We start from the raw sequence: 12,082 nt of genomic DNA on the forward strand, positions 1-12,082 counted from the left end.
GGGGGGTTCCTCACATGATCATTCCCCCTGAATACTCAGGCTCTTCCCCAGAACGCGTTCCCCTGGGTATAGGGGCATACGTAAAGTGCCATAAGACTGACCCTGGCCACATTCCCTTGAGAGGTGGCGCACCTGACCCCAGAGGTAGCTGAAATCAAAAAGTTTAAAAGAACGGGAGCTAAATGATGAAGAGAATGAACGTCACTGAGTCTCTACCACATCGGTGGCCTTATGCTACCTGCTTTCATATGCTGCTTCATTAAATTACCCAACTACCCAATAGCTCTGTGATATGGGTGTCTGTTTCTCTGTCTTATAAATGAGGAAACTGAGATTCAGAGGGAGTGCAGAAACAATGTTCAGTCTCTCAGCTAATCAGGATGCCATGAAAAGCCCCAGCCCTGATCGAAGGTGCTGGCCTCCCAAATGTCATCAGCCGATGCAATTAAGACTTTAAAAGCCTTCCTCCTCAGAGCATTATTATTTCTCGTGAAGAATGCTTTCCCAGCCTCAAAGGTGACGGAGCTGGCAGCTATGACCCAAGAGCCATGGGGGAGAAAAACAAATGGTAAACATTCTTCATCAGGATAATACATTTGCAGGACAAAATGCTAGCTATTAAAATATTCCATGAACGGGAAGCCGCTTGACCCCGTATCTCCCTCGAGCACTTACAGTAAAATGGGCATCTGGTATTTGCATGCCTTCAAAGTTTCCTTTGGTTGGTCGCTGGGACTCTGAAAATAACCCAGTTCTACTAAATTATTGATTAAATCCAGGCCATTTGCAAACTCCAGCTGAGGCTCAAAGGCTCAGGGAGTGCAGAAAAGCAGAAGACCCACAGTGAAAACTTAGGAGAGACGGAGAGAGAAAGAGAGAGAAGGGAAGCAGAGAGATCGAAAGGAGGGTCCGGTCACTGTCCCTCTGCACCCCCCATTGGGTGTTTGTTTGCATTACCCGCTTCCTGGTCTTGTCTTTAAGGAATGGCTTGATGAGCGTGTACAGGGCATGAATGTACCAGGGCTGGTTGACGAAATGGACTCCTCCGAAGCGGGCAGGAAAGCTGTCCTGGGGCGGAAAGAGAGAAATGCACACCAGTTAGCACACATTCCAGATTGGACTGGACCCGCAGGACCACAGCCCCGGGAGCAACCTACTTCTCTCTGACTGAAGCACCAGCTAGTGGTAGGAAAGAAAGAAAGCACACACACTTCCTAGCTGGTGACATCTCCTCTATTCCCCTTGCCTCCTTCCTCCCCTCTGACTCCAAAACTTAAAAATTGTGCCTCCGTGCCAGCCCTGTCTTCCCCAAGTCGCAGTGATAGGACCTCTGACGTGGCACAGGAGCATGTGTGAACCAGGTAGTGAGGGAGTCGGGATTCTTCCACATGTCAGATGAGCTCTGAGCATATACTTGCTCCTCTACCCTCATTCTCGCGCCCCCCCACCCCCGTTTCCAGTGGCATTATCATGACAGCAGGTGAACTCCCTGGGAGTAGGAAGGGATTGGAAAAGGATTTCAAAGGAGCTGAAGAGAAGGAGCTTTCTGGAATGCTCCAGAAATGTCACACCAACGTATGACAGCATTTGCTGGCAACTATTCCACAGATTCCAGAGCTAGTTCCTTCTTTCGTCCCAGGACCCACATGGGAGGGCCCAGGGCTTCTGCACATCAATATATTTTGTATACATTAGGAAATGAGAGCATCTTTTAAATGCTTCCAATGTTAGAATACAGCTCAGGGCACAGCCTCATCTTTTAGAAAAACCGAGAAGCTATTCTCCATCCTAATTAGACCCACAAAATAAGGGGCCTTGACCATGAAGTCTGAGCTAGTCCCACGGCACCAGGACCCGAGTTCCCGATGCAGAGCTTCCGCAGATTACACTGCATTCATCTTGGTTAATGGAATAAAAAAAAAAGAAGGAACACCTGAAGCAATTTGAATTGCCAAGTGTGCTGCCAATCAATTTCATCGCAACAAGCATCTTTGTAAAATGTAAGCAAGAAGAGAGGAAAGCGGAAGGAGCCTGGCCGCCTGAGCTAACAGTTCAGGCAGCAAGCTGATCCCTGAGGGTGTATGAAATGCCTTGCCTGAGTCTTTTTTAGTTACAAGGCAAGAGGGTTATTAACTTTTCTTCAGAGCTCTGTGAGTCTGCAAGATCGCTGGGAATCTTCCACACCGAGACCTAGTTCCCAATGTAAGTACACGAACTGTACGTAAGGGTTGACATTTTAAAAACTTAAAAATAATTTTTGCCTCTATCTAGATGTTTTACAGAGTACAAAGGAATTGCATATTTTGAAGATAAACCAGACAATTTGATTAAAAGTCTTTGTGTGGGACGGTATATATTTTTTAATTTATTTTATTTTTAAAAACTTAATGAAACCACCAAGTAAGGGTGGCGAGGCTGTTTTTTTATTAATTTGTACATGTGTCATAATCTCTCATTATTCCAAATCTAATTTTAGATATGTAAAAGATTTTAATAAGGCTGTCTTTTCTCTGTTAGGGTAGTTTGGGGTCTAAAAGTTCTTTGGTGCCTTCAAAAAAGATCATTCCCCAGAGTTTTCCCTTAACAAAAAGTGCTAAATACTAACCTTACTCTTTTTGGTCCCTTTGAACTTGTTATTCAGAAATAAAACTCATTATCCCATACTGAGCATGGGTTCTGAAGGACTATAGAAGATGAGGAGAGTACTACAAAGGGTTTATCTATAAAACCAGGGCTTTACCATCTTTTTCTAAGAGGACCAACAACAGGGCTTTTATTTCTATTGAGAATCTATTGTGTTACACATTTTTACGTTAGTAAAGTAGAAGAAAACTCTGTAAATAATACTCTAGAGGCAGTGGGCAAAATCTTAAAGAAAACATTAGACTTTTTAAAATATCTAGAGACTCTTAGATTTAGTCCATGGAAACTCAATCATCAAAGACATCAAAACTCTCTTCGGTTTGTGTCAGAGAAGGTTGAAAAAAAAAAAAAAAAAAACCACAGGGCTGAGACCCAGTCAATTCTCTCTAGGTTGGCCCTGGCTTCAAGTCTGCCAGCTTCAAGGCATGGAATTTTATCGATCTCATCCAGGTCAGCCAGCAACTATGTGCAGATACATGCACGTAAAAATCCTGTGCTTCAAAGGTCTTAGGTTTGGGGCAAAGTGGAAACAGGATCACTTCGCTTCAGGTCTCTCTAAAAGATTCAAATGAAACTCCCTCTTACCTAATAAAGACAATGTGCAAATGTTCTGGTATTCTCAAATGAGCCTGACCACGTTATTAATAATGGAGTGTGTGTGTGTGTGTGTGTGTGTGTGTGTGTGTGTGTGTTGTGCCAGGGAAAGATGAGGGAAGGAAAAGTTAGCCAACACAACCCTCTTAGAAGCAATGACTGTCTTGTTGGTGGTGTTTCCTGGTCTCATTAGCAAACCACAGATAGAGGGAAGCAAACCACAGATAAAGGGAAAATGTCTCCAAAGACCTCAGCGGTCCACTATCCATACTGAGTTGCATTTCTTAGGGTCTGGAACAGATCTTTCTCAAGATGACAGGCCAGGATTCAATGACAGTGTAACACTTTGTCAGAGTGAATATGTGCTAAAACATACCCTAGGTTCAAGAAAATGGTGTCAATTTCTCTACATTTCATACATCTCTCAGTAAAAATATAACATCATCTCAAATTATAAGCATATACAAATCATAAATTTTGTCCCTCAGTTTATTTTAAATGAATTTATTTCCTTAAGACAAAAATAATACCCATTCTAGAAAAGTCAAAAATAGATTTAAGAATTTTTTGAAAAACTAGAAAACAGGGAAAGACAAGAAAGAAGAAAAGAAAATTCATGTATATTCTCACTGCTGAAGACATGCTCTTGCTGTTTTCTATCATTTAGGAAAGGCTCTGTTATATTATAATAACACACAGCCCCTGCTTTTTATCATTTAAAACTATAAAGATTTATTTTTTGCTCATGCAGAATAGAATGTCCTCGCTGGGCTGGCGGGGAGCCATGCTTGATTTGCTCTCAGCCACGGATGCTGCCTTCCCCATCTGGAATAGTGCTGCTTGCCAGAGCCGAAAGAATCACACCTTAGATCTTAGGTTTGGCCACCAGAAAGTGACATGCTTCATCTGTCATACGTTAGAAGCCAAACACGCGCCTGACTTCCAAGGGGTCAGGAAGTGGGATGCAACCATGTGCCTAGGAAGGGAAAGACTAAAATTGCAGGTAGAGAGCACGAAGGTTACCCAAGCTCTGCTTCCTTCTTCCCTTCCTTTCCCTTCCCTTCAATTCCTTCTTTTCTTCCTTCTCTCCTTTCCTAGTGGGATTATGTTTTTGAAATTGGACTTAATAACTATTCATTGATGGCCTGCTTGATGTTGGTGATACAGTATTGAATAATACAAATATAGCATTCACAGGGTAGTGGGGACACAGACAATGGCAATCAAGTAATGATTTGTTCAGTGTCTTTAATTCTTCACTAAAACATCAGTCCATACCTTGCACCTCTTCAGTTCAGCACATATTTATGAGGGCAAACACATCCTCCAAACTAGTCCTCAAAGCATTCTAACTCCACATTCAAAGAGTGCTACCTTTAAATCTCTACTACCTGGAATACTGGCTCAACAACTGACCTACAGATCTGAGCTCCAATCACTCATGTCCAGGATGCCCCCTTTGCTCTCTGAATATGCAGAGTAAGGCTGTTCTCATCTATGTGCTATGGTTTCCCATATAGGATAACTATTAAAGCATCTCAATGTTATTAAGATAGGGATCTGATATCAGAGTGTGAAAAGTAGAATAACACTGACTTAAGATAAATGGAGGAGAAACCATGACCAATAAACTGATGGGGTAGTAAGGAATAGGTCTGAACAAACAGGGAAAATAATTTTTATTTTATTTTATTTTTTTAATGTTCATTTATTTATGTTTGAGAGAGAGAGAGAGAGAGAGAGAGCACAAGCAGTAGAGGGGTAGAGAGAGAGACAGAGAGGAAGACACAGAATCTGAAACAGGCTCCAGGTTCTGAGCTGTCAGCACAGAGCCTGACGCAGGTCTCGAACCCATGAACCTTGAGATCATGACTTGAACTGAAGTTGGACATTAACACTGAGTCACCTAGGCACCCCCAAAAAGACAATATTTCACTTTCTTATTTCATGTTTCATATTTTAAACAAGTATCCTTTTGATATGTGTAAAATATTCCATGCAAAGCAGCAGAATACATTCTCTTTTTAGGTGCCCACAGGGTGCCTGGGCGGTTCAGTCAGTTAAGCGTCGGACATCGGCTCAGGTCATGATCTTGTGGTTCATAGGTTTGAGCCTTCCCTCGGGCTCAGTGCCGACAACTCAGAGCCTGGAGCCTGCTTCAGATTCTGTGTCTCCCTCTCTCTCTCCCTCCCCTGTTAGCGCTGTGTCTTTCTCTGTCACAAAAATAAATAAACATTAAAAAAAAAATTAAGTGCCCATAGAACATATACCAAGACAGACCAACCATATCTGGGACATAAAAAAACCTCAACAATCTTAAAGGAAGTGAAATCATACAGAGTATATTCTCTGTCCATGATGGAATCAAACCGGAAATTTAACAGAAAGATAACAGGAAAATTTCCAAGCACTTTGAAACTAAAGAACATATGTTTAAATAATTCATGGATGCATCAAAGAAGTCTCAAGGGAAACAAATACACACTGAAGGGAAATGAAAATACAATGTATCAAAGTTTGTGAAACATAGCTAAAGCAGCACTGACAGGGAAATTTATAGCACTAAATATATATATGCAAAAAGAGGAAAGGTCTTGAATCAATAATTAAAGTCCCCACTTTAAGAATGTAGAGGGAGAGTTGCCTGGGTGGTTCAGTTGGTTAAGTGTCCGACTTCCGCACAGGTCATGATCTCATGGTCTGTGGGTTCGAGCCCCTATCTGGCTCTGCAACTGACAGTGTGGAGCCCGCTTGGAATTCTCTCTTTCCATCTCTCTCTGCCCCTCTCCCACTTGTATGCATGCTCTCTCTCTCAAAGTAAATAAACGTTAAAAAAAGAGAAAATAATAAAGAGCAGAAATAACGACATTGAAAATAGAAAAACAATAAAGAAATTCAATAAAACTAAGAGTTGATTCTTTGAAAAGGTCAATAAAATGAACATTTAGCAAGATTGACAAAGAAACAAAGGGAGATGTCACAAATTACCAAAATCAGGAACGAACGTGCAGATATTGCTATAGACGCTGCAGACACCCAAAGGATAATCAAGGAATACTATAAGCAATTATACACACATATATGTGACAGCTGAGAAGAAATGGACTAATTCCTCAGAAAGAAGGTACCACTACTCACCCAATATGAAATAGGTACTTAAAATAGCCCTTAACTATTAAGAACATTATTACATTTGTAATTTTAAAAGTTAACCAAACTGGGCTCAGTTTCACTGGAAGATTCCACTAAACTTTCAAAGAAGAGTTAGCATCTATTCTACATAATTTCTTCCAGAAAGTGGAAGAGAAGGAAACACTTTCTGATTCATTTATGAAGCTAGTATCTCCCAAATACCAAAGTGAAACAAAAACAGTACCACAAAATAAAATTACAGATCAATATCCTTCATTAATATGGTTGTAAAAATCCTTAAAATATTAGCAAGCAGAATTCAGCAATATACAAAAAGAATTATACACTATGTTCAAGTGGGGTTTATGCAGGGATGCAGGGCTGGCTCAATATTTAAAAATCAATTAACTGAATGATTAACCATATTTTCTAGTTTCTATATTTGATGCCTTGCCATCTGAGGACTTGTTGATGAGGAAGGAACTGTCCCTTAGCTGATTCTTAGAGAGAGCAAGAGAGAACTCCTTTTATATGCAGACTAACCAATCCAGCACCCATACCCCAACTGCCTCCTTTATTGGACTGTTACACTCTGGGCCACTATTCCTCTGCCCCAATCACCCCCGGAACCAGGGGCAGCTCCTATACCCAGGAGCCCACTGAAATTATTCCAACTAGCCTAAATCCTAATCCTGCTTAGCCTCTTTTCCCTGCCTTGTTCATTTCTTCCCATTAAATCACAATGAAGACTCTTGCCCAAGTTTTCTCCTCACTCTCTCTGCCTCCTGACAAACCGCAGGACTTCCTCTTGTGCCCCTCCCATCATGGCATGCCTTCACCCAGTTTCTAGGGATCTGGAAAAAGAACAAATTTCTTCCTTCATGACAGTCATTTCCATGTCTGTGTGTCTCACCATACCTGATTAAAACAAAACCCAGGTGCCTTTACAATAGTAATCCATTGTTTGAACAGGCCAAAGAGGAAAAAATTACTCGATCATATCAAGTGATGTAGAAAAAGAATTTAACAAAATTCAACACCCATTTGTGATTAAAAAAAAAAAAAACTTTTGGAAAAATGGGACTCTATTTGGGAATAACATGATTATCTACATAGAAAATCCCAAGGAATCTATTAAAAAAAAAAACAGACACCAAAAAAGAAAAAAAAAACAAGCTTTCTATAACTGAGTTCATTAACATTGCAGAATGGAAAATAAACATACAAAGAATCAACACAAAGCCATCAAAATTTAAAAATGCATAACAAAACATATCCAGCATTTGTATGCTGAAAACTACACAATGCTGATGAAAGAAATCAAAGAAGGTTTAAATAAATGAAGAGACATATTATGTTGTGAATCAAAAGAGAACATACTAAATATGTCAATTCCTCTCAAACTTATAGACAGACCTGCAGTATCTATCAAAAGCCAAGTGAGATTTTTTCTGTAGACATCAATAGGGATATTCTAAAATTTATATGGAAAGCCAAAACCCTAGAATAGTGAAAACAATTTTGAAAAGAATAAAGTGGAAGAAATTATTTTACCAAAACCAAAGCTTATTATAGCTGCAATAATCAAGACTGTGTGGTATTAGGGGAGGGGGAAATACATGGGTCAATGAAGCAGAAGAGAGAACTCAGAAATAGATCCACACAAATATGTTCAACTGATTTTTTACTAAAGTACAAAAACATTTCATTGAAGGAAGAAAGCTTTTCAACACATAGTACTGGAGCAGTTGGACTTCCATAAGCATAAATAAATATATACATAAATAAATGTAAACCTGTCTTCAACTACACACCTCATACAAAAATTGACTCAAAATGGATCATGGACTTAAACGTAAAACTATACAGACTTAGAAAAAGTGTTGGAGATGATCTCTAGGATCGCAGAGTAGACAGTTTTTAGACTTGACTCCAAAAGCATGATCCATAAAACGAAAAGAATAATAAATTGGATATTGGCAACATTAAGAAGATACAGAGTGGGATAAAATATTTGCAAACCACTTATCTCACAAAGGAGTAATATGTAGGATACATAATACACTTCAATCTCAACAGCAAAAAGGCAAGCAGTCCAGTTAGAACATGGACAAGAGACATGAAGAGACATTTTACCCAAGGAAATATACAGATGTCAAATAAGCACATGAAAAGATGTCCCATATCATTAACCATTACTGAAACGCAAATTAAACTCGATGAGATATTATACTATAAACCTATTAGAATGTCTTAAAAAAATGAAAACACCAAATTCTGGTGAAGATATGGAGAGACTAGATCATTCCTACATTGCTGGTAGGAACGTAAAATAGTACAGTCACTCTGGAAAACATTTTGGCAGTTTTCTGAAACACTAAATATCCAACTACCATATGACCTAAGAATCACACTCCAGAGCATTCATCCAGAAAAACAATAACTTATGTCAACACAAAATCTGGTGCTAGGGTGTTTATAGCAGATTTATTTGTAATAGTCCCAAACTGGAAATAGCCTAGATGTCCTTCAGTGAGTGAATGGTTAAGCATATTGGTACATTCACACCGTGCAACACTAAAAGGAACAATTAAAAGGAACAATTACTGATATACACAACAATCCAGAAAAATCTCTGGAGAGAGAATTGTGCTAAGTCAAAAAACCCCATCCCCAAAAGTTACATACTGTATGATTCCATTCATATGACATTCTTGAAATGACGAAATTATAGAAACAACAGCTTAGTGGTTACCAGGGGTTAAAGAGTGGGTGAAGGTGGAGGGAAGTGGGTGTGGCTTTAAAAGGGTACAGGAGCAATCCTTGTGGCGATGAAAATGTTCTGTATCTTGACTGTATCAATGTCAGTATCCTGGTTGTGATATTGCTTATAGATTTGCAAGACGTTTCCAGTGGGGCAAACGAAATAAAGGCTATACGGGATGTCTCTGCATTATCCCTTACAACTGCATGTGAATCTACATTATCTCAAAATAAAAATGAAAGAATATGACTATTGTGAATATTCCAAAAGTCTCCAAAGTGGAAGCAGCCATCTCTACAGTATAACGGAAGCATTTCTACAGATGATCTTTTCTGTCTTACATGGAATGTTCGACAAAAAAATGCCAAAGTAAATCATAAGGCACAAGATACATCGCAGGGCATTCTAAGGTGCTCTTCTGTATTTTCTTTGGGAGTTTTGGCCAGTGTTCAGTGATTCCAGCAATCCATTGGAAATGTACTTTATTTTTTAATAGGCACTTCGTCTGCACTTCATTTTCACACTGGCTCTATTCAAGCATCACTCGGCTGCTTTTTCTTGTGTTTGGGATTTAGGAGCAACGTGACAGAGGCAAAACTATTTCCTCTCTCTTTCTTTGACAATCAGATACAGATGTTACTGGTGGCAGTTGGTTGGGTTTCCTGCTGGCTAATGAAGCTCTTACTAGCGCCATTTGCTAAGATTTGTAATGCCTGCAGGCGAATTATATTTCACAATGGGGCTCAAAACACGTCTGACCTCAAAATCACATTGCCCTGTGAAGCCTGGGGAACTTTGCTCACAACTGCCCTCTCCAACTCCCAGCCTTTCCCACCTCTTCCACTGCCCTTATTTGAAAAGTAGAACAGGACCAGGCAAATCCCCAAATATATGAACTCCCTCCCCCCACCCCACCTATTAAGATTCCTCCGAAAACCAAATGCAAAGAAGAAAAAGGAACGGATGAGCACAAGAGCTGTCTCTCAGACTTTCTGCCTCCTTCCCTTTAGCAGCTCTGAGTTTTCTTCAGGGCCTTGGCAGATGGCATCCATTCATTCACATAACAGCACGTATGGAGGTCTGCAGGCAGCATAAAGACACATGCATGGAGTCCAGCTTTATCTATTCAGTTTATGCGTGTCCTACTAATGACACCCATTTCCCACATCAGAGCGGACAGATAAAAACATTTTCGGCAGCATAAATGGGCTTCACTGATGCAAGAGAGCCTTCTAAAAATGCTATATTTCATGCTGATGGGTTTTTATTATACCACGTGGTAGTCATTAGCGTGAAAGTCACATATCCACCTATTTGCAAGGAAATGGAGAGCTCATGCCATAGCAGTTGCACACCAAATGCGATATCTATATATCAGTAGCAAGCATGAAAGAGGAGAGAACATGCTGATTAGCAAGGCAGCTGGTCAATGGCTTCCACTGATTACAGGCTATGGATTTTCTTCCAGTACCTGCTCCTAGAAGTCATTGTTGACTTCTAAGAAGCTGTATTGACCTGGTGTTCTCTTGCGGTTAGGAAGGGCTGGGTTTTTTGGTTTTTTTTTTAGTGCAGGTTTTAGATCAGGACAGGCTAGGGGGTAAAAGTTTTATCTGCAGATCCTGGAACAGATTGGCAGTGCTCCTAACCATAGTAAGCAAATCTCGCCTTCTGTCAAACTGACCCGACCAGCAGATTAAGTTCAGAACCCTCCCCAGTTTCAACATTCCTAAACGACATTCCTTGACCATCTCTTTCGTGTCCATTTCTGTTCACCAGTTCAGCAAGCAAGTATCAGGCCCCTGTTATGAGAAAAACGCAGGGGTGCACGGACCTACGAAACATACTCTCTGGCTTCAACCAGTTCATTGTCCAGCGGGAGAGATAGGGAAATGATGATGCTTTGAGGGGAAGACACCGAATTCAGAGTTTAGGTTCTGTGTTTTATGGTAGTTCCTTAAAGCAGAGCCAATAAACAGCTCAGATAGCCAGAGGTGAAGATCAGGGGAAGGTTGGATGTCCTGCAGGGCCAAATAAAAATGCCTTATATAAAGAGCTAATAGAAAATGTATGTGACTGTGTTTGAGAGTCTTCAAGAGTTCATTTGCTTAGCACCTCTTTGCTTCAAGAGTTTAGTACTTAGCACCACTATTTTATAAGAATAAGTTTCAAATGATCTCTATTTTAAAACATAAAAACATAAGAGAAGGAAGGAGGGAAGGAAGGAAGGAAGGAAGGAAGGAAGGAAGGAAGGGAGGGAAATAGCTCAAAAATCATCTTGTGGTACATACACATCAAATTTTTGCCAAGATAATGGAAAATATGACTATAAATTTAAAGAATATCTTGGGGCGCGTGGGTGGCTCAGTCAGTTAAACGTCCAACTTCAGCTCAGGCCATGATTTCATGGTTCCTGGATTTGAGCCCCACCTTGGGTTCTGCACTTACACCTTGGAGCCTGCTTGGGATCCTCTGCCCCACCCCCACTTGTTCTCTCTCTCTCTCTCAAAAATAAATAAATAAAACTTAAAAAAAAAGAATATGTTGATCACACTGGTATCACCTCGTGTCTGGTAGGAAAGGCTTTAGTGACAAGAAAACCGAGACAACCCCAATTGTCTTTTTAACTTCCTACTTAATAGAGCTCCATATAGGAGAATTGCATCTTTCTTTGACTCTGGCAATCTCACTGCTGCTCAAGTGGGATGAGCAAAAAGGTGACCATGACTGCTACCAGGAGAGAAGGAACAAAATACAAGCCCATCCAGCATGATCACTCTGAGTCTGCAGAGGTGAGCTCAAGCAATGGAAACTTAATTTGCCATAAAAATCACTTCCAGCTTCTCTAACCACGGTGACCTTATATCTGACTATTAAATAGCAAATACATTATGGTAAGGACATAATATTTCATTTTCAGGTTTCCCTCGGGGTCCCTAACTAGTAAACAGA

General features: G+C 40.2%; 1 protein-coding gene across 1 annotated transcript in view; it reads right to left on the bottom strand.

Moving 5' to 3' along the window:
• CLVS1 (clavesin 1) overlaps positions 1-12,082 on the bottom strand; it is a 171,938-nt gene that overhangs the window by 32,236 nt on the left and 127,620 nt on the right. Inside the window, exon 4 of the mRNA XM_030303731.1 lies at positions 958-1,068. Within this exon, the coding sequence (XP_030159591.1) occupies positions 958-1,068 (111 nt within the window). The remainder of the gene's footprint in view (positions 1-957; positions 1,069-12,082) is intronic.

Source organism: Lynx canadensis, chromosome F2 (assembly GCF_007474595.2).
Source record: "Lynx canadensis isolate LIC74 chromosome F2, mLynCan4.pri.v2, whole genome shotgun sequence".
Classification (NCBI taxonomy): Eukaryota; Metazoa; Chordata; class Mammalia; order Carnivora; family Felidae; genus Lynx; species Lynx canadensis.